At 40.4% G+C, this 24,409-nt stretch overlaps 1 protein-coding gene across 2 annotated transcripts in view; it reads right to left on the bottom strand.

The window, feature by feature from the left end:
* sema3bl (sema domain, immunoglobulin domain (Ig), short basic domain, secreted, (semaphorin) 3bl) overlaps positions 1-24,409 on the bottom strand; it is a 66,136-nt gene that overhangs the window by 14,677 nt on the left and 27,050 nt on the right. For both annotated transcript variants that reach the window (XM_069693852.1, XM_069693851.1), the window contains exons 3-7: positions 23,427-23,489; positions 13,370-13,489; positions 3,840-3,930; positions 1,536-1,652; positions 635-777 (exon numbers count right to left, since the gene is read on the bottom strand). In XM_069693852.1, the coding sequence (XP_069549953.1) occupies positions 635-777; positions 1,536-1,652; positions 3,840-3,930; positions 13,370-13,489; positions 23,427-23,489 (534 nt within the window). The remainder of the gene's footprint in view (positions 1-634; positions 778-1,535; positions 1,653-3,839; positions 3,931-13,369; positions 13,490-23,426; positions 23,490-24,409) is intronic.

The following is a 24,409-nucleotide window of genomic DNA, read 5'->3' as shown; positions in this document are numbered from 1 at the left end:
TTTGCCTTTTCCACATGAAGACTTGGAGCTGTCAGTACAGGAGAATGAACCTATAAAACTATTACCTACTGTACTGGAAAGTTAATCCTGCAGACATTTGTATGTGACCAGACAGAAAAAGGTTCCTAAATCAAACGACTGGCTCTTCTTAGCTCTGTTTCTGTAACTTTTCTTTCTATAAAGGATCCTTCAGAAACCAAGAAAGCCCAAAAGGACTTCCAACCTCTTCTTCAAATTAAACTTTCCTACAGATGTCTCACTCCCGGGATAAGACATTTGTATGGCCTTGTACAGCTCACCTGACCATCTGGCTTCACTCATCCCCACCTGCCAACAGGAAATATTTCAATCTCCCTGTGTGTATCTGAATGTAACTGAGGTCTTTGGGGTATCCTGAGTAATTGGGACAATGTTTCTGAAAAGATACATTACTGTTGAGCTTTTCTTAAGTAACTTATCAATGCTTAATGCTTTATTAATGCAAATGCTGTGGTAGATATCTCAAAACCTCAAGAAAAGGTATCTCCAAGGAACTATAGCACTTACACAAATCTGATGTACTTAAGTCAGCAGCTTTATTAGCAACATCATCACTTACTGTATCAAAAATAAAACCAGTTATGAAATATCTCACCGCACACACTCGTCCGACTCGTGTGTGTATGGCCCCCTCTCTGTCTCCTGCCTCGGTGGCTTTCTCAGTGAAGAAGAAATACACTTTATCGTTGTCTCTGTCATCGTTGTCGGGGATGAGGTGGGCGGCGATGAACTTGGGGTCTGCAGATGTAGATTTAGTAGTCACAACTAGTAGTCTTTATTGCAGCAGCAGTTCTCTTCCTACTGATGGGATTATTTGCATTTAAAATGCAACACACAATATTTCCAAAAAACTCTGCTGTATTCCTGCTGATTGGTGTGCACTTCTTTTCTGTTTTATCTCTATGAAGAGAATAAAGATGCAAGTATTACCATCATTTTCTTAATTCCTCTCAAATGCTGAAGAAGCTGGTGCAAACAATGAAACATGCAACATAAAGGTTGACAGCTGTGGCCAAGTTTCTAGATAGTGATAGTTTTATCAGTTTTAAGTATACAAATAGCATCACATTTTTTTAAATATATGTTATCATAATTTTTCTTTGTAGTGTGCACTTTTCTATAATTTATTTACGTACATTTGTGCTGCCAGCTTGTAAATCATTTATGCAGCGCTTTGAACAGCTGTAACATTGGTGCAAGGGTGCTTTGTAAGAGATGAAACTGACTGATGTATCATACCATGTCTGGGGTAATGAGTCATTTATGATTTACTATAAAGTGTTAATATTAAAAATTGTGAGAAAGATTAGGAAACAACATGTAACCATAGCAACAGCACTTTGTTTCATGCTATGTCATCAACTGAAATGTACCCAAATATACATTTATCAGACAAAAAACAAACTTAAGATACTGATAAGAGTTTGGACGCAGGAAGATGATGATGTTACTTTATCGTGTTTTATTTCTGTATTTGAAAAACAGTGAAACATTACCATGCAGGAGTTTCTGGTCAGTCTCTGTCCTCATGGTGGAGCGACCTCCCATACTCCTGAAGATTACAGAGTCTCTTCCCAGGAAATCAGCTGTCAGTCCTGCATAGAGCTCTCCACCTACAGAGAGGGAGGGACAGAGGTGGTGGGAGAGAGTCAGTATGTTTAAAACGAGAGGAAGGAGAGGAAAACAATGGATATACAACCAAGTCTGTAGAAAAGGGCTATCAGAATGTAAATGACAGGGAAAGGAGGGAATATAAAGGAACAGCAGCAATAAAGGGAAAGAGATTAAGAAAAATACCAAAAAGTCTGGCACAGAGGAACATTAAGGAAATTATTAGTGACGGAGAAAACTTCTGCGGTTTAGGTAAATGAGTACAGAGGCAGGGCAGGAACGAGGAAATCAAACAAATCCAATACGTTGCACACTGGGAGAGCAATTTGAAACTCAAACACACTTCATGCAGCACAGCCTCCTCTGAGACCATCAGCACTGGATTGACTTTCAATTTCAGCAACTGAGGAAGTTCCTGCGAGTGGAAATAAAACTGAATCTTTCCTGTGGCACGTTTCTCGCGTGATATTTGGAAAAACCTGTAGCTGCGCAGGTTATCTGTCATTAGACAAGACAGCAGCCTCACTGACTTGGAAACAGCTCAGGGAAAAAAATGAAGAATTATAAGAGATACTTTTTCACAAAAAGACGATGTATTTTCAAAAACATGACTGTTAGGAATTTTTCCCAGCAACTGTAGAAACTGAATCTGGTTACAGACTGCTCTCCTGTGGGTGAATATTAATTCTTTGTATTTTATTTGGCTGTAACACTAGAAATACACACGAGTATTTATCTTACAAACAGACACACATAGAGTCAACTGATGTGGTATGATATAATCTCACAGGCAACCACAAACAGACAGACATCATAATAAGCGGTGACAGGGCTTTGTGTAGTTTGGGTGAAAAACCTAAAACTGAAGAGGAGACGCTGTGAGCTGATAAGTGACGAGTCATCAAGTTTGACTGTTTCATTCTTCTGTTTCTGTTTCTTTATCTTTCTTAACCTGAGCTGCAATGTGTTGTTCAATTTGTATTTTTGTTTTTCCATTCTTTTATGTTGTTTATCACTGCAAAGATTATTTTCAAGACCTGTCTAATTTATGCGAATCAGAGAAAGAATTAAAATAATACACAGTCAAGAAGTTTTTGTTTTATTGATCTCTGCTGGTGAAAATCCAGACAGAGGTCAGTGTTCAGAGATCGAGAGTCGAAGACAGTCCTGCAACGAGAGCTTCGAATTCGATCCGTCTGATGTTGCACAACCTTGCTGACCTGCTGAGTCAGCGTTTTACACTTTCATTGGAGTGACACTGAACAAATGTTAAACAAATCACTATTCTCTCCCAGCAGGTGTGATCCACATCACTATTCAGTAGGTTTCTGTTGGTATGGGACCCTCGATATATCTGTCAATCTTTCTGCGTCGGATTTCCGATTAACACGTCTGGAAGCACGAGGTCCGAACTCAGCATTTGGCTCTATTTTAAAGTTATCCTGCCAAAGAAAATGCATTCTAGGATTATTTCTGATGCTGAAATCGCCCAGCTGCAGAGAGAGGAAGGACTGTGTATGTACACACACACACACACACACACACACACACACACACACACACACACCTCCACCGTCAGTGGCTCCCAGGACTGCTTGTCACTGGCATAAATCAGCTTTATTTCCCAAGCTACATTAAATACCTAATGACATTCAGAGAGAAACACCCAGACCGAGTCATCACAGCTCCACAGTTTGTGCATTTATATGTGTCAGGGCCAAAGAAATGTTTCCTAGGTGCTGTTGGGTTATTATCATTTCAGAACACAGTAAAGTTCTGTGCAGAGAGGTGAAAGGTGCAGAAACAAATCTGTTTGTCATTTTAAATAGTCACGTGGGAGAAAAAGGATTCAAAACAAAAGATAACACAAAGCTAAGTGGACAGCTTCGTCACAGAGACTCACAATACAATACTTAAAACACACACTGTTTGGGTCATTTAATCAAGTTCTTTTTCTCTTTTTTTGGACATGTTTGCTGTTATTTTGACAGGCAGTAAAAAGGCCGGCTGGATGGCAGTAACCAGAGTACTCGCTATGTTTTACATTTTGACATATATCAATGTTATTGACAGAAGTCAAATTACCTGCTGAAACTGAAACTGAAACTGGTTCTTGAACCATATGAACTCCATAAACCACTTGAGAAATTGTTAAGAAATGTTAAGGTCAAAATAAATATGGGACGTACCACTGAACGTGCTGGCGAAGGGGAGGCTGGGGTCGTGTGGAACCTTCCCTCGTCCGTTCTCCACATTCATCGGGTCCATGGTGAACACATGCTGAGGAAGAAAAATACTCAGTTATAAATTACAGCAGGTGGTTCCTGAGACAGAGTCTCCCTTTTCCAGAAACATTAGAAATATCAACATGATTTATGTGATTAAGACTACAGCACTGAATCACATTTTCTTCCTCAATCCTTCCATATGGAAAATCTTTTTCCCTTCTGCTTTACAAACTGGGTCACACGACTGCAACACCTGAGATTAATAACCGTGTCTTCTTCAAGGAAAGTTCAACAGGTAACAGGTCACACAGCAGACCAACCTAGACCTTGTTGAAAGGATTGTCAAGCATTTTCACCCACTGAACGTCCATTCTTCTGCCTCTCTGTCCCATTGTCCACTAAATTACAGTGAACAGGGTCTGGTTTAAGTTTCACACTGTGTTTCAGATGTATTTGTCCTTTCACCGAACTCTATGTCTGTCTGAGAACGCAGTCGATGTCTGAGATAAGAGGAAATTCAGGATTTGCGTAGTTGCCAGAGTTCAGACTAGTTTCCCACCCAGTTCCCAAAGTAGATCAGACCTTATAGAGTTGTGGATGCTGAAGAGCCAGCAGGATAAGAAAGGAGAAACAGAGTGCACAAAACTGTTACCAAATAAAAAACATGTTTTACCATCTTTAACCCATAATTCTTTTTTTTTCCTACTCATGAACAATTTTTCCATTTCATTTCACTACATCAGGACATTGTGCACAGCAGTTCATGTGGTTTGCAGCAGCAACAGCAGACTGTTTGAAACAGGAGTCTTCAGTCACGTTAGCCACATCACTGACAATTTTACTGATCACCATTTTACATCCATCTGCAATCAAATCCTTTTGTGTTGCTCCAGCAGTGAAGAAGCAAGGAAGCAATTCAAATAACAGATTGCTTCTTTCTTCGTCATTCGCCAGTTGTTCGAGTTCACCTGACAAAGGCTGGCCACATCCTTGGATTGTGTGCTTTGTCAGGTCAAAGACGGGTCAGTGTGAACAACAGGCCTTTTGCTTTAAGTCTTTCTTGAAGGTCGCCAATGCACCATGGCTGTCTCTGCCAGGGTCGCGATCATCGTGAGCCCAAACGCAGCCAACCTCCGGGATAAAAGAGGATGGAAGGTGGCAAGACCGATTCAAGTCCATATTACCAATCTAAGTGTCCTTACAGTGAACTCTTGCATGTCTCTGTCACTGTTCCTCTTATAGACAATGGAGTATTGTCACGAAGCGGGCGAGTCTTTGATTGAGCAGAGATCACAGGGGAGATGATGACATTGAAGTCGGCTGGATAAAAATACTGTAAGAGTGGACAATACTAACACCCACGCACGGTCAGTTTTGTACGTGCACCAGCACACACTCACAATGTTACGTGCTGAGTAACATGGACGCAGTGAAAATGATATGCACACTGGCATATTCAGTAGATCTCAGGAAACAAGCAGAGACAGTCAACTTTTTTATTTGATCCACATGTAGCTTTCTGAATGTTCATAAAGAGGTTGGAAGGACTTTTACCGGTGTTAAAGTGAACACGAACACAAAACACTCAGACTTCATTAAATTTAAGGGGATATCTGTGTCATTTATGAGGATTTCTTTTGACATTTTCACTCGACTTTATACAGTACGATCATTTATTCATCCGTTAGCTGAGAAACCGCTGGCCAGCAGCAGATCACGGCTTTTGTGCAGACATGATTCTTTAAATCACAGAAAGCCTTTGTAATAAAAAAGTTTCAGATTAGTTATATCATTTTGTAACTGTGGCATCACTTTCTGTCTTTATCTTGAATTTCTTCTCTTAATTCCAGCAGCTCTCTGGTCTCCGTCTCTTTCCCTGCAGAGCTCTTTTAGCTCAATCATTAGTCATCCTTATTCTCTCAGCACCTCTTCGCTCTCTTGTTTCAGAAGAACGTCACTGTGTCTGTATTCCCCATCTCAGTGTGTGTGTGTGTGAATGTGAGCTGTCTGTGGCTGTCTGTGCAGTTTTAGGTATTTTTTTGTGTTTGCGTGTGTTAATGCATGTGTCTGTGTTATCTCATTGTGATCCAGAGGAATGGTGCGGCTGCCTGATTAGACCGTCAGAGTCGCTTTGGCCAAAACAAACACACAAGTGCTGTGATACACACACACACAGAGAGAGAGAGAGAGAGAGAGAGAGAGAGAGAGAGAGAGAGAGAGAGAGAGAGAGAGAGAGAGAGAGAGAGAGAGAGAGAGAGAGAGAACATCCTGGCCACTTTGTCCTCAGCTCTGCCAAGCAAAATACCTCGGACCCCCACTACAAAACCACAAGTGACTCCTGACACATGCGTTTGTGTCATTTAACTTGGAAAATCTGCCTTTACTTTTGTTTATTCAGTGACCTCTGTCTTATCCATTACTTAACCTGGCTAAAATCAAAACCAATTCTGAATACGATGTTCACTCTAAATCAACAGCTTTAAAAGACACTACATCTTGTGAGAAGCACACTTTCTCCCTTGTAAATGAACTGTTGGAATTTATAAGGTATTAATCCCAACCTTTGCTATAAATTTTACACCCACGAGTTTCCTGCTACAGCCTTGGTGGCTAATGTTATGGAGCTAATGTTAGCACTGTAAGAACTCTAAACGCAGACAAATATTACTGAGTCTATCTCACTAAAACCGTGCAATAAAACACACAAAAAAAAGCTACTGATCACCGATGTATGTTTCTGATTACTATAACTTCTTTACATACTCACTACTGCACAACACTGTTTAGTCATTGAGGGACTAGAATTACAACCTTGCGTTGTACGCCTCCGCCAACCTGTCAAGTTGGGATTTACATCTATGTCTGTCCAGACTCATATACCATATGGAGTGAAGACTTTGAAGCAATTTGACCAACAAAGCTGATTATGAAAGACCACAAAGTTGCAGCCATGACAGTAGATGATATGTGGATGTTGCTGCAAAGAAGCTACAGATTAGTGTCACAAATTCAGTATCCAAGCAAAGTTATGAGTTTTGGTGTTAAATAATGGACTTTATAAAGTCACAATGAAGTTGACCTTGAACTTTTGGATATAAAATGTCATTATTTTCTTATTTTATTAGACACACTTACAGTGACCTTTGACAACCAAAATCTATTCAGTCAATCCTTGAGTCAAAGTGTATGTTTGTGCCACATTTGAAGAAACTCCCGCAAGGCCTTTTTAGAGATATCTCGTTACGAGCCTGAGACAGACAGACGGACGGACGGAGACCCTGAAAACTTAATGCCTCTATGTGTATGGCTGTCTCTGACAAGAAGGCGTAAAGATTGCTTGTTAAAAAGTAACAGAAGTCAGTTTCACCACGCAGAAACCTCAAAAGACCAGAATTCAACCAGTTCAAGAGTTTCTTTAATAATGACAAATAAAAGTGATGCATCCACATGAAGCTGAGATGCATTTACATTTCACTCTAAATTCCCTTCTGACTGAGAAGGCAAGACCGGCACCTTCACTTATATTCCTGGTTGTTATTTCTTTGTAAAGACATTTGGACCGAATCACTTCAAGGAGAAAATTAATCAGCGCATGCAAGAGCGACTTAAAGGGAAGAAAATTAGAGTTTCAGCATAAATCATATCATCTGATCCCCTGAGTTAAAAAAAAGCAAACATCCTTCTCTTAAAATCAAAGCTCTTTCTAGCCTTTCATCTCTGTCTTCCTCCACTCATGTCCTCCCTCGTTACAGATGTTTTGATGAAGAACAGGTTGATGAGTGTATGAAATACTGAAAATGAACCAGAGCTGCCCTTTGAAATGTGATGATGTGAATCATCTGTTTGGGCCCCTGAGTTTCATCTTTGAATTCTCTTATTTCTTTATTATTTAACACTGGATAAAAGTCAGCAACACATCCAGTCCTGTAGTTTTAAAGTGTAGCTGTCTAAAATTTTAAATGTCTGAGAATCTACACTCTGGACTCACTTCAAGAGTCTTAAAGGCAACTTGAACACCCGGCAGACTTCATTTGATTGTGTGTTAAACTTGGCTTTCTCCTCACTGTCCAGTTAAATAGTGACTGGGCACCCTCTTCCACTATTCAACTATCGCTCAAGCAAAATAATGATAAGCTTGTGCTTTTACTAAATATTGTGAAAAAGGACGCTGAGATGGACATACTCGCAGTGTTGAAGGAAGAAACTGAAAGAAAGGAAAGTAAGATCAAGAAGAAACATATAGAGGCAGAGAGAGATGGGAGAAAAGCTGTTATTTACAATTATGGTCCTAATTTCAAGGAAATTTTCATATTAAATGCCAAATAAAAAAAATTGAAATGGGTTCAAAGCAGCAGAAAAAGCCAAATCAGTCAAATTAGCCATAAAAAGGTTCCATTCATCTGCACTTCAGGGCTTTGATCCAAAGGCAACATGGGAGAAATAAATGGGTGATTTATGAGCAATACATTTTTCATTATGCTTTCAACCTTTTTAGTCGATTTTTGTAGCCACATTAAAGCTGAACTGTTGGCCGTGCTGAGGAGCTTTTTTCCTCACTGGACTTAAACACAGTCAAACTTGTAGTAACAGAGGTTGTCATGAAGGTCACCATTATGCTGAGTGGGAATGAGATAGCAGATTCTTTATTCAGCAATATAGCTGCAACAATATGAGGTTTTCACGGTATGATGATCGTCTCAGAAAATATCAAGGTATGACAGTATCCCTGTAAACTGTATTTCATTATTATCATTATTATTATAAGTTGCATTGCTTGAAGTACAGTTAGAAATGCTTTAAACAATTATCAAAAAAGTTGCTAGTTCAGGTGTGTGACAGCTCAGCCAAAGCTTGAAATATATATTAGTATAATGATGGTGAGTTTCCTACAACAATTGCATTTTTCGTCATGATAAATTGGCAAAAACAGAAAAATGAGACGGTTGAGATTTTGGAGCTGGCCATGGCTGCTTCAATGTAATATCCAGTAGGTTTATGCAAATTGATGCTGTGAACTTGAGACAGCAGGTCTCCCCTTTGTCAAATTCTCCCATCGCTTTCATAAGCAGGTCAGTTGTTTCGTGGAGTTGGTGTTTCCTCTACAAAGCAGAAATTCACAATGCTGCAACTTTTCCACACAGCGCTCCACAACAGTTTCAGCTTGTCGCAGATCTTTGGTCTGAACTGGGCTTTAGATGCACACATCTGCCTCCCGCTGTGTGTGTGTGTGTGTGTGTGTGTGTGTGTGTGTGTGTGTGTGTGTGTGTGTGTGTGTGTGTGTGTGTGTGTGTGTGTGTGTGTGTGTGTGTGTGTCCGTTGGCGTCTGGACACACCTGGTTTTCTATATGTTTATGTTTCAATGTGTATGTCTGTCATGATGTTTGTGTCTGTATCCCCGTAGTTCATGTCATCTGTTTTGTTTGACTGTGTGTGTGTGTGTGTGTGTGTGTGTGTGTGCGTGCGTGCGTGCGTGCGTGCGTGCGTGCGTGCGTGCGTGCGTGCGTGTGCGTGTGTGTGTGTGTGTGTGTGTGGTCTTGTCCTCTTTATGTCGTCACCGAACCATGGTGGTTTATTTTATGTATGATGCCGCTCAGGCAGCTGTGTCACTCACCACAGGGACTCCAGTATATGTGAGTGAAGAAGTGTGTGTCTGTGTGTTAGAAAGAGTCAAGTCACAGATTATATTTTGGGGAAATTAATATACACATAATATGGTGATAATTAAACAAAACGTTAGTTCTACACAGAAACTATTTCTGAATTAAAGAACGGACACATTTGTTCAATAAACTAACATAAACTGTGAGTTCTTTCTGACTGGCCAGATGATATTCAAGCTCATTGCAAAACAGTTTGAAAATGCTTTAGGTGGTCTGAAATGTCAAAAAAAAAATTCTGTTCTCAACAACCTCCCAGAAAAGTACAGACTCTTCCCTCCCATGTGAGGGTACGTCAATTGGTTAAGGGACTAAAATGTTGCTAAATACATTTCTGTGGTTTCATCTTTGAATAAAAGCATGAAATATAGTTATGATTAGCTAACACTTAAGAATAATAGTAGAATGTCCAATACTCATAATGTTTGTCAAAACATTTTGACAGTCAAAGAGCATATTTCTTCACTTCAACCCAGCTGTTGAACTAAATCCATCGTTCTCACAACACAACAGGGTTTATTTAAAATCTGAGATGACATTTAGATGACAACGTAACACCAAGACATGGCGGCAGGAAGTGAGTGGGCTGGTATGAGAGAGATAGAAAGAGTATGTGTGTGTCTGCCCCTAACAGAGATGAAACACCTCAGGAGGTCAAAGGTCATCCCACCCAGAGTCCAGTCAGAGGTGCTTGCAGCCTCAGTTCCTGGGAGAGGTCAGACAAATAGACGGGTGTCTGTGTTCTCCACTAGTTAACGATTGGTTAAATAAATGGACAGGCTCTCTTTAGGTTGTCCGATAGTGTGTCCAAATGGGCGACACCAAAGGTTATAGTCTGAGGGATGGTGGGACACACACTCCAGCTCTCCCTCCCTTCTTCCCCTGGTGCAGTTTTACTAATTCGCTCCACCACTCAGCATCTCCACTGTTACTCTCTCTTTAACACACACACACACACACACACACACACACACACACACACACACACACACACACACACACACACACACACACACACACACACACACACACACACACACACACACACACACACACACACACACACACACACACACACACAGGTTGGAGAGCGGCTGGTATCTTAACATCATTCATATTACACACACTTGGGCACACACACACACACACACACACACACACACACACACACACACACACACACACACACACACACACACACACACACACACACACACACACACACACACACACACACACATACATTTCTTGGGATAAATTACAAAATGCAGCAATCATTGTAAAGATGGCTGTACTGCTTTCATCATCATAAAGTAGTCAAAAACAAAGTTGTATACACTTTAGCTCTAAAATTCCAAGTACAACTTTTGTAAACATGTCTAAAAATTGTAATTAATGGTTGTCTGAGCTTTACTTCAAGTACGTGCAGACATTTGTTAGGAAAACACACCAAAGAGCATTAATGTAAATGTGTTAAACTGTGTGCTACAATAGAATTTTAAATACTCTCATTTTTACGGCAACACAGCAAACATACTCATGGGCTATGATTGGTTGCCAGCAAGTGAGGAGTTCAAGTGCTTTGCTAAAAGGTTCCTGGGCAGAAGCTCCTGTGTTCCCAGCAGCTCAGGAGTCAGGTGACCTACGTCTTTATAATGTGTCTGTTCTTTCCTGAAATGCAGCACCAACCTTGAAAGATTCCACTGACACGTATTTGTATCTCCAGTTTTTTATTTCCATGCTGACCACTGTATATTGCCACTGGACTAAAATGATTTAACATGAGCAGAGAAAGATGTGTGCTGTGTTTCATGGTGTGCCATAAAAACTCACACTGAGGATGACAGATTGAGAGGGAGACAGAAAATGGCACCGCCAAGAAGAACACACACTGTGCCGAGCACCTAAATCCATAAGAAAAAAATGAAAAATGCTACAGTGGACTTTTTGTACTCTATATGGACACACAAACCACACAAACCACCACATACACTCACTCTAAAAGGTTGGCACGCTCCCATCCCGCTGTCTCATTTCCCTTTCATAGCTCTTTGCCAGTATCCAGCCTTCCCCTCTCCTCATGCCCAGATCGACCCCCTCCCGCTGGCCCAGGCAGGGCAGCACACCAGGCAGCGATCTGGTGAACCACCGTGAAACAGAGAGCTACGAGTCTATCTTAATGGCTCCATTCATCCATTCTTGTCCTTCAAATGGCTCCAAGTGCTAGACTCAGCAGAGGGTCCCACTGAGCTGAGTGGCTGTGAGGAGAGCCAGCCTGTGCAGCTGAAAAGACGTATAGATGGCCAGATGCTGCGTCTGAGTTACCCTATAGAAAAACTCATGGCAGAGCAGCCTGCTGAGGTTTAACCGTGAACCCCGGTTTTCTGTATGCAGACCAGAGCCAGTCTGAGCTGTGTTTGTCTGAAAAAGCATGCTGGAACCAAACATATTTGTTCCATTAGCCTGGTTTCCTCCACAGGACGGCTAAGAGGCCACCCAGTGGTTCTTCATTTCATCAGATCATCCGATGTGTACAGTATTTCTGATGTATAATGATACAGTGGCTTTGTACTTCTACACTGTTTTAATGATTCACTATAGAATGCAGTATACTAGTTCATATACAGTGCAGCAGTTAGACCACCATTCATTTTAGTTTTTGTGTTGTAAAGTTTGACCTTTCTATGTGAAAAGCCCTGAGGTGACTTATGTTTTGATTTGGTGCTAAATAATTAAAACTGAAATGATTTCGTGTTCATTTTTTGTCAGCTTTTCTGATTGACAATTTAAGTATAATTGTGGGCATTTCAAGCAAAGAATTAGTATTTGAAATTTGCTCTTAACTATTCGATTAAAAATACATTTTCCGCACACTTTTTTATGGCTGTGGTCGTCTTTACATGTTTCTGCTGGTCGCACCTTCACATCTTATCTCTTTGCAACACAGTTTTACCTGCAGAGCTCCGGAGCCAAGTAGGAACTTTTTTCTACTTCTTCTTATGTTGCGTAATGGCGGCTGACAAACAGGCTTTAGGAGCATTACCGCCACCCTCTGACGGGGTTTACGCATTACAACCAGTTGCTGATAAAACAACGAAAATAAGGAACAATAGTTGTGTAGACTAATCGATTTTTTTTTTAATTTTTATATAGTAATGACTAATGACTAATATTGGAAAAACATGTCCCACCCCAGTTGTTGACACCTAATTTTTCCAGAGTTTCCACTAAATTTCAATGCTGTCTCCAGTTGCCGTCCTGTTTTGTTGTGTCTCCTGGAAAACTCCCTTGAACTTTATTCGAAGAATCATCCGACAATGATCTACAAGTGTTGTATGTTTGTCATACAACGTTGCCAGATCGTCTATAAAACAATAGTTACAAACAGTCCACACACTATCCTACATACAATTTGAACCCATCTGCCAACCGCAACCTCCCAACCCACAACCCGACAAGGGGCGTGTGGGCAGCTGCTCTCTGTGCAGGCAGACAGGCGACTACACAGTGCACAAAAAAGTGCAGATGATTTACAGTTTTAAAACAGAGGGAAAGAGTGCAGCTCAGTACATACACCAAATTATAGGGCCTCAAATGTGATAGATGTATAGCAGAGGTTTGCTGAAAAGCACCAACTGATTGTTATGTTTTGCATGTAGTTGCCAACATAAAGGATATGTGTTGCATGTCTGTGTCTTTGTGGCTGTGTAATTGGCAGTCTATGAGTGTGTTTTTGTGAATGACTGATACACTGAGACATTCCCCAAGACGCTTTGTTGTCCCCACACACACACACACACACACACACACACACACAGCCAAACCACTGCCTACCTCTCCTCTGTGCCCCACATAGATGAAGGCGCACATGGGCTGGAAGGCGCCGGTGCCACAGGCCAGGAGGTGAGTGCGGTTGTAGGGCTGCAGGAGGCGAACGAAGTTGGCGCACTCCGTCTGCAAAAAAACACAAACAAGTTAAAAGTCTATAGGCTACCTGAAATATATATATATGTCAAAATGCAGATTGGAAAACTGAATGCAGCACTTTACGTTCACAATTTTATTATTGTGACATAAAAGAAGATTTACAAAATTTACCATAAACAACAATACTGAACAAAAAAGCTAATTTTTCAATTCCTTAAATTCTAGTGCAGAAAATTTCTGTCCATGCGCCGGACCAAACATGGTCCACACACACACACACACACACACACACACACACACACACACACACACACACACACACACACACACACACACACACACACACACACACACACACACACACACACTTAAAAGTGGAGGAACTGTAAATAAATCAAATCATAGTGATTGTCATCCAAATGCAGATAAGTTGATTTTCATGGTACTGAAGAGAACCAAAATTAGATCTCAATAAGGTTGTATTGATCCCACATGTTGTAATTTGTATTAGATGAAACGTGATAGGTCCAGCACCAGACTCTTATCAGATTTTTGGATATCAGCCAAAAAGATACGCTGATTTTTAAAAACAAGTTTAATCACAATCAGGTCAAAGGAAAATGTGATGGATCATTCTGAGGTTTTTACAAAGTGGCAACGCAACATGATGTCACCCATTGGTTTGTCATTTTGAAGCCTTGAGTCTGGCATTTGGTAGCCAAAGATTTTATTTTTTAAAAGGCATTAAATGTAGAAGTTGAGAAAGACAAACAGGCTGAATCTCAAAAGAAAGAAAGGAGCTACTCCTGGTTCATCTGATGCTCATTCAACTCCAAAACTGCGTAACTGACAAATAAAAATGAGTGGACAAATGTAAAAGGTCCTGAACACAGACATCAGTGACACATAAGATCAAGAACAAAAGGAGTGGTGACTATAAGGAAACAAGTATCAAGACATGTGTATACTGCACAGAGGTTCACAGGAAGCAGAGGGCAGGACTACTTCCTCCTTCCTGTCTGTAACAGCAGCAGCTGACAAAACAGGTGTCAGCCGAGCAGGAAAGGATCAGCCAGCTCTCATTCCCTCAAGTTAACCAGGTCAAACTCATATCTGCACAATGAGCAGCTAGAGAGTGTGTGTGTTTAAGTGCAGAATAAAATCTACTCTCATTAAAGAGTGTTGGTGCATGTTTGTTTGACTTATTATCTGTGTTTTCTGTCTGAATGCCTCATCTTGACTCCAACACGTGCACACTGCGTTAGTCTTTGTGTTGTTACAAGTGCATGCATCCCATAAATCTCTCATTTTGCGTGTGGCCCTTGTCCCTCTAAGCTGCAGCCAGACACTCAGCCTTTGTTGATCATTTCCTCGAGTGCTTTGCGACTCGGCAGACCTGATGTAAACCATGTCACTGTTTGTCTCTGCTGGCTCATTTCTATGCCAAACAAAACCGGTCCAGATACATTTATAGTAAGAATGTTTTCAATAAATCTAAATTGACCACTAATTCTTCAATGTACAAGCATCTGAGGTTCAAACGTGTATTTCCATCGAGTAAGAGAGGAATTTGTAGAGCGAACTTGGCATGATTTTTAAAAGGTTTTCTGACATCCTGTTTCCCCCTAATTATTTATCCTAAACTAGTGTTGGATGGTTTTCTTGTGATAAACAAGAGTAGAATTTATCCCCAGCCTACTGGGATCATCTCGTAGAATGATCCAATTAAAGGGTAGACTTAACTTTGTGTCTCTGTGTTCTTAAAGAAGATAAACAAGGTCTATCAGAGCCGACAGAATGGGCTGAGAATGTATAGAAATCTGTCTCTCCTGTGTTTCCGTTCTTCTACTCAGGGAGTCATCTTGGACATCTGCGCAACCTCAGAAAGCGAAAAGTGGAATGATATGTTGAAAAGTGGAAATATGTCTCTTCTCTCCCACTCAGGGATTTAGAGTTTTACATTTCTGTGTGGTCTTACTGAGATTAAGTGGCAATAAAGGGAGTGGTGTTAAACACAAAATGAAGTGGTTTGATTACTAGATCTAGTTTTGGCTTACTGGCAGAACTCAGGGAGTTGTCGTAACATCCAGCCAGGATTGAAAATCAATGCATAAATAGCCAAGGTCAGGGCAAGATGGTGAAAACAAAAGACTGCAATGTTAATTTATTAACCTCTGATTATCAGGAGAAGATTGGCTGACCACAAATATTATTTCCCAACAATGCCACTCACAATTCAAACCTTGAAGCTGCCCACAGAAGCCACAGTTGTGTCTCCTGGGGTTTTAAAAGAGAAAGTATGTATACCATTTTAAATATTGTATTATTACTTCTTACTTCTGAGGCATATATCATTAACATAAACAAACAAGAACACTGCCAAGACCTCTGGCAGCTTCTCCAGGTCTATATTTTTTGCAGCATTCAACAGGGAAACACTGTGCTTCCATTAATAGCTCAATATTTCAAAGTTCAATAGCAAATGAATGATTGGACTGAATAAATGAAACACCAGCAAAATCACTTCCTACAAGCTCAACAACAGTCAAACTATTGTAGCCATTTAGTGGTTGAGGGGTCACAGAAAGTCCAGTGGATTTCTTGAAGTTTTTTTTTTTTACATCTAATTCTCAATAAATTCAAAGTGTGAAAACTTGGGCTAAAGGTGCAGCTGACTTTAGAAACTAAATGAACACAAATGTCTTCCTCTTGACAGAAAAAAACAGGTTCTATGACAGAATGTAATCCAGTGGCGCAGCATTCGATCTTGAAAATAAAATGATGACAACAACATATCCTGTCTTATTTTATTCAATTCAATTCAATTCAACTTTATTTATATAGCGCCAAATCACAACAAGTTATTTCATGGCACTTAACACATTAAAGTCCTTACAGCAAGACATTACAACATTATACAGAGACACCCAACAATTCAACAATTCCCACATAAGCTAGGAGGGGAAAAAAAACCTCCTCTTTAAGGAAGAAAAACCTCCAACAGAGGGAAGGAAAAACTCCCTCTTAACAGGAAGAAACCACTGACAGAACCAGGCTCAGAGGTGGGCGGCCATCTGCCTCGACCGGTTGGGGTGAGAGGAGAGCATAGAGAGAAAAGGACAGCATAGAGATAGAAGAGAAGAACTGTTGGTGGAGACGACAAGTGCAGGGCCGAGACATGGAGCTCCATGACGGGACATCTGCAAATATTTGTATTTTTATGGCTGCATTCACTCAGTAACTAAAGTTTGTGTTGTGTCAGTAATTTCAGTGCAAAAGAACCTGAACCAATTTCTCTCCTGCTCGCTCACTCACTCACTGACCAGGCATATATACAGGGGAATGCAGATGTTAAAGGGAGCTTACAAGCAGGCAGGCGGTTGTTGTGTGTACTATGAAATACAACCCAACCGGCACCACCGATGTAAGCTTTACTTTTAAGAAGCACGAGCAATAACAGTTCCACAGGCTCCAAATAATTTCAATCATGGTTTGATTTGTCAACACAAAGTAAAGCACAGCTGTACAATATGTGATAAATCCGAATTTTCTACCTCATGGTCATTTTCATTTTCTGATATTGCAGGCATTTTAAAGATGTAGTAATGCCTCCTTTTAGGAGAACATAGTATGTTTGAAACACCAAAGAGAAACGCTGAAAGTTTGAGCCACTAGTGAGATGCAGCTTGGCGCAATTTACTCTTGTGGTCACTGGTCAGTTAATTGGCAATGTCCCTGGAACACACAGTGCAATGGTACAGCTGACATGGAGCGAACAGCAATGAAAGCTCCAGCAGCCAAACATGTTTTATGATGAGTGACCCGGTTAAGGAGGGGCAGGTTCAGACCCGGAGAGCATTTCCAGCATAAACAGCCAACGTTCAGCAAAGAGCTCAGATCCTGTAATACTAACAGGAAATGAGGAGCAACATGTTCACACACACACACACACACACACACACACACACACACACACACACACACACACACACACACACACACACACACACACACACACACACACACACACACACACACACACACACACACACACACACACACACACACATATGCACACATTCGAGACTGCAGTGAACAGGACCTCATAGACAAACACAGTCACAGACACACACAAACATCATGAAGGTAGTTCAAAGCCAGACAGCTGGATGAACTGGTCAGTCCAAATCTTTGGTTCTCAGCAACCGTTTGATGCTCAACCAAACCGGTCAATCAATTTTGATTGATTTCCAGACAGCAAAACACTCAGTCATGGCAAGAAACAGTCGCCAAAGTGTATGAGAGGATTTTCCCAAATCTCTACCAACTACTCCCACCATGGCAACCAATCAAATATTCATTTCTAACACAGAAAACCACAGGCACCTACTCAGCTTCCTGGCAGACGTAAGAGCTAAAATGAGCATTGACCAACATTTGCAGCATCTTTTTCTCATTAATATTAAATAAAAACAGTGAAGAATTATGAAGCTGCTGCAAAGTCCCAAATCTGGAGCTCAAATCTTTTACAGTTAGCCCTACGTAAGCTTTTAGACTTTACAGAATTAAAGACTTTCCTACTTGAAACATAAACATTTGATCCACTGACTGATGCACGACATAGAATTGATTTGGGCAAATTGGCATAAGGTATAGGAAGGTGCTATTAAAAAAATTCCAAGACTGTTCCTTGTTCCGCGAACAGAGCACAGAACTGTGACATACATGGAGCAGGGGAAAGCTATAACTTTTGTAAGTTGTGTTAATTGATTAACATAAACACCGGTGTGATACGCAACTTGAGCACATAAAATGTTGTGTCAAAATAAGGAAATTGGCAAAGGAGGACCTTCTAATGCTTCAGAAAGCTTGGGGCAATGAAGCAATGAGCCAAGCGAGGTCTTTGAAGTAAGATTTGTGTTTCAAGAGATGCAGAATGTCCAAGACAGAAGAAGGTACATCAGGTCAGGAGCACAATAAGATGGGTTTTCTTTCACATTTGTGGGGTTGTGCACCCTGACATGTTAAAAACTTGCAAGATTCTCATCAACAACACAATTGTAACTCTATCACCCTACTCACTGGATTTAAAAACAAAATCGGACATATTAGTGGTCACAAAAACATCAGTGTACTGTGCTCTGTTTGTGTGCAGCAGGAACAGTCTCAGAACCTTTTGATTGCATGTCATGCTGACCCTGCTTCAGTCCCATCAAGGACTTAATAATTAAAAAAGTCATCTACAATAGGTACTACTCTTTATTAGAAATTGTGGTCCTGCATTTATACTAATATCATAGTTGAGACACTAAGGAAACTTGTAGTTGTGTGACCTGTTGACGATATGGTATAAAGATGTCAAGTTCAAACCTGACCATTTTTAAACAGGACAGTCTTTTACTTTCCTGCAATAAAATCCAAAACTAAATTCAAATAAAGTTCATTAAAACTCAAATTAAACCTATTATAATGAGGCCACTGACACTGAATTACTGACACTATCAGGGCTGTCACGGAAGTACAACGCACAGGATTGAGAGCACAAATCCCTTTTTGGAGATCATATAAAGAACTCTCAAATCTTTACTCAAATACACTCACTGAAACGGTCTAACTTGCAATTGCAGATCTCTGCTCTGTGCTTAATAAGTTATGTTTGTGCAATGTGATGTGTCAGCCCTGACATGCAGGTAATTGGCTGATCTGATAATCAATCCAATTACAAGCAGTGATGCAGATGGATGAGGCAAAAATGTGTTAACAGCCGGAGCAAGACACTACACGTTCAGCTGAAGTCAGCGAGTGCCTCCCTGCTGCTGGTATTTATTTGTCTGAGCTGTGATTAATGATGGTGGAGGCCATGAGGTGGTGACTCTGGGAGGAAACGCTATCAGTAAAAACATGTTTAAGGTGGGCGACTCTGTCAGCGGAACGATGTGGAGACAAAGACTTTCATTAAAGAGATCAAAAGTGTACCACAGATGTATTTATTTTTTTACTTCAAACGAATGATTAGTCTGAAATAGATTAAAGATAAACATTCTTAAGTTTGACTGGATATATTTTGTCTTTTTGCCTCGGACTCTGTCACATCATGTATAAGACACCAAATGTCTCACTAAATCATCAAACACAAAACACTCGCACACAAAAGTCCCAAAAAAACAAGGTGAAGACCTTTCACCTTTCAACCTCGACCACTTTTTGTCAGACTGTGTTTAACACACAGAGACGGGCAAACATAATGAGATGTAACATCTGTGCCAACGTGTGTGTTCGTGTGTGTGTGTGTTCAGTGTGTGGGCCTTTTACTGTGTAGATGCCGAGGGATGCAGCGAACTCACTGAAAACGACAGATGTGAAGGAAAGCAGAAAGATATCTGTGTAGTTTACTAAAAACAACTCAATCTGCCTTAAACACACTGAAACACACGTTTTGTGGCTCCTTTGGTACAAGTAAGGTAGAGTCTCATAATGCACTGTGACTCCTCCTGTCCTCTATAGACAGTACAGTAGCGCACACACCCGGTACTGTGTGAGCCCTGTGAGCCCCGTGAGCAGCCTGTATAGGAAACACCTAATAAAACTGATATAAGACACCCAAGACACACCTGCCACTTCAAACACAGAGAACATATGCACACAGACACACACACACACACACGCACGCACACACCCATTCGCGCGCGCGCGCACGCACACACACACACACACACACACACACACACACACACACACACACACACACACACACACACACACACACACACACACTCATTTATAGTCTAACCAATTCCAGATGGAGGTAGCTGTCCAACTTCCTGCCATGAACACAAGTACAAAAATGACAGTGCTTTCGCAACCCTGACAGTGTGTACTCATTGTGTGTGTGTGTGTGTGTGTGTGTGTGTGTGTGTGTGTGTGTGTGTGTGTGTGTGTGTGTGTGTGTGTGTGTGTGTGTGTGTGTGTGATGTAAGTGATGTGTTTTGTAAACCAGTAATTAGTGCCAGTTAATGTATTCTGAGCACCACTAGGCCACTGAGAGCTGCCTCTCCAACTGGGACCAAATTTAACAGTGTCTCAGTGCATCAAAGAAAAGAGGAGACTCATTACTAAACGTCAAACTTTCCTCTTTTATTTGATTGATTCAAATGGGAGAATGTAGCTCATTAAACTGACATGAAGAGATCCACTTGAGCCACTGCAAAGGGAAGACACATGGATGAAGAGGGAGATGAATACTGAGCAGACTTAAAGCTGCAACAATATGATTCATACAGTGAGATTAACAATTTCAATGTTTTTTTTATTTCAATCAAATTGAAATTGGCTTGCTTTATTAGTGGTTTTACTGAAATTTGGTATCATTGATAACAGGTTCAAAACTAGTACATGGCAGGATCTTGCAGGAAAAGCGAGGGGGCTCTTAATTTGAAATGGATACAGGAAGTTGTGTTCGCTGTTGCAGTCAAGCCAAACATCAAATCTGATTGTGCTATAGGGTGAGTGGTGTGAATTTTTTAAAGTCTCTGAAGGGGGATGTGACTGAAAAAGCGTTTCGAACGACAAAAACACTTTGTCCACTCACAACAAGAAACGTTATTTTGTCTGTTCTTAAATTTTTCTTGGAATTAATATTAATGAGCAACAGCCTTTGACCTGCTGCTGAAATAGACTGTTCACATTTGTATAACCATTCAAATTAACCAAGATCAGCTCTGATACTGATCATTAGGATCAGTTTAGACATTGTACTCATTACAAATGTCTAAAACTTTCCATTTCAAAATTCAATTTTGATTGATATACCAAAACAGAGCTTGTTTCTCCTTTAAAATATTTAAAAACACAATGTAGGCCGTCATACAGTATACTATGAGTTACGGAGAAATCTAGTATGCTGTTGTTGTTAATTATAATGCTACTTAAACCATCACCAAATACCCAGTACACTCAGGATACCACGTATTTGACCCTCTACCCTCTGACAGAAGGTACGGAACAATGCCCACAAATAGACAGCCTGAGGAACAGCTTTTTTCCTTGAGCTATGGCTGACCTACAACCCCACCGCCGCCACCGGACCGCTGCACCAAGCACACTGCAGAATTATAAGAACCGTGGCAAAATAAACTCCCACAAACTAGAACATTGTATATTTATTTATCAGATTTCAATTCAAGTTCAATATTTTCAACTGTTTCAGGATCTATTTATTTGAAAGTTTAATGAGTGCTTCATCTTCGACAGTTACTGATTAAAAATTAATTGTAACATCTACAATGACAACAGAAGCTTTTTCTGTTATACATGTTTGTAAGGCGGCAAACAACTGAAGCTGCGGACACAATTCTGGGTGGTGGTTTTATTTATGTTGCAGTCATAGAAGCTAAAACTGTAATAGTTTGTTTCTTGCAATTTTTTGAGACTGTAGTTTTACACAGACATAATTAGATGACAGATTGTCCTACCAGTGTTTTTCCTCTCCCTGTATGTAATACTTTCAAGTTCCCTCCCTATCTCTTTTTTATTTTCCTTCCTCCCTCTGTGTTTAAGCCTTCATTAGGAGATACAGTCCTACCTCCCCTCCCTCCATCCCAGCACCAACAAAAGACTTCATTTACAGCTGAAATTAATGTTTAAAATCTTTCCATTTCTTTGCAGCTCGCTTTTTTCTGTTACAGACCATTCTAATGAGAAGTGTGCTTGGTCGCTAAGTTATTGAAATTCAAATTTTTACTGATGTTTTTGAGGACGTGAGGGAGCAGAGACTTGAATACCAGTTGCTGTAGGGTGGGAAACTGCAGTGTCAGCACAACATTACACGGCACTAAATTGTCAAAGCATCCCATTTACAGTATACTCAGTGCTGCTAGAGGAAGATGATTCTGCCATTCCCATCACAACATGTGATTGTGGGGAATGTTGGTAATGATGGGGCCTTACAGTGCCACAGATGGATACTAACTTTACATCATAGTTTTCAAACCCCAAACATGTTCTTTAAATTCAAACATCAAATATAAAAGCAGGGATTGGAAGACACAGTAGAAACACTGAGACCAAAATAGGGTGAAGCCCAGTGTGGATACAGGTTTGGGCTGGCAGCCAAATTCTCTCAAAGCCCGAGGTCAAAGTTGACAAGCTGGTGTCATGGAGAAAGCTGCCTCTCTGTTCTTATGGAGGCATTTTAATGGAAAGTAGATAGCTGTTCAGCTAGGTCAAGTCAGTCACTTCATTTATATAAAAAGAAGGTTGTGCTGAGTTTGTGTCTTGCGACATTTTACAGTCAGAGTTCAAGTTCATGGAAACAGTAATAAGATATCACAGGCCGACACTAAACTGGTATAGAGACAGTCTTAAGAAATAGGATGAAAGACAGGACAGGAGAACAAATTAGAAAAATCACAAAGCTGACAGGAGATTGGCAACCAGACGGGTTACAAAGTACAGGCAGGAAAACGGTATTCAGGAAACAGATCTTGAATGCTACTGCAGCAAAGCACCATCAAACATCTTAGACAAGATTTTGGCAGAAAATGATCCTCTGCTGTATCTACATTTCCTTATAAAGCATGCGGAGCAGCTTGGTAGGCAGGTGTCTGTGTCAGGTGATCTCTGGAGAATATAAACTTGGGGTGAGGCAGGACAGATTATGAAAACATCTAGAACAGACGCTTTGGATATGGGAAGAGAAACTATCTCTGGGTGTGTTCGGACCGAGTGCAATGCAAATTTTACAAGTAATGAGAGTGAAAACAGAAGTGGACACAAAGGCATTCGATCTTGGTGGAGTTGCACCAGATGTGACTGGTGGGAGGTGACAGCCGCAGATGTTCAAACTCCCTGTGAAGCAATCTAAAGGTTTGACCTAACTTCCTCCATGAAATGATTTACCCCCAAATGTATCTTAATGCAAACATATTTTTTCAAAACAAGCAGGACGTAACATTCGAAAGCTTACCTGTGATTCCTTGCCTGTCTGAATGCAGTCCTCTCTGTTGCCAGGTAACGGAGGCCAGTAGATCTACAAAGGCAAAGAAAAATGGGGGAACAGATAAAGAAGTTTTTAAAAGTGTGACGATTAATGACCCCATAACTATAAAATAATGCAAATAACCGCCTTATTCTGGCATTTTACAAAATGTAGTGGCTGTGTGGGCACCACACACGTTTTGTTAGACTCTGTTAATGCAATCAAAATATAATGATCCGCCTTTGTGTCGTTAAATGTGAATTATTTTCCCCCCAAATTCAACTTTACGGCAATTAAATGCATACTGAGCAGAGCGGATCCCCCACATGATGAAACAAAGGTTGTGTAATGGGAAGTCGAGGAGTGTAGGAGGTAACGTCAGGCTTGTAAAGCTGTAACCTTGTTTGAGACAAGACAGACAGAAGCCCACACAGGTTGATGTCACTGGTTCATGAAAGAAAAGGTTAAGTTATTTAAACAAGCAGATAATTAGGGTTTTATTTGCCCACGTTTTTAGATATAGTGGAAACTGTAAGTCTTTTTGTTGTAGTGAAAAAATACATTCATAAAGATCAACAGTATGTCTTTTTAGAGACAACATAAATTTTATTTTTTTTTTTTTTAGAAAGCTACGTTGCTGTTGAATTTTATTAATGCAATTATGAAATGCTGTTAGACCCGCAAACTTCATCCCTTTCAGTTTTTATTTTTATTTGTATTTTGACTTCAATGTAAAATAAATAGTTTTTACTGCAAGAAATACCATCCTTACATGCAGAGAAACACTATATGGGCATCATTTACCAATACCTTCTTAAGTTTTTTCTTAAATGTCTTCTTAAGAATAGTTAGTGAATGAGGCCCTGTGTTATTTTGCCACTGAGATATGTGATTGTCCCTCCCCTCTACTCACACCCAACGTTGATTGTTTAATTACCAAAGGTCTTTTTCACATTCGTGATTAACCATAA

Source organism: Brachyistius frenatus, unplaced genomic scaffold, assembly GCF_029030835.1.
Source record: "Brachyistius frenatus isolate BFR_SWC_R1_liver_20210118 unplaced genomic scaffold, ASM2903083v1 Contig_16, whole genome shotgun sequence".
NCBI classification, from domain to species: Eukaryota; Metazoa; Chordata; class Actinopteri; family Embiotocidae; genus Brachyistius; species Brachyistius frenatus.
Note: the sequence above shows the minus strand (reverse complement) of the source record. Positions and strands in the feature narration are given on the sequence as shown.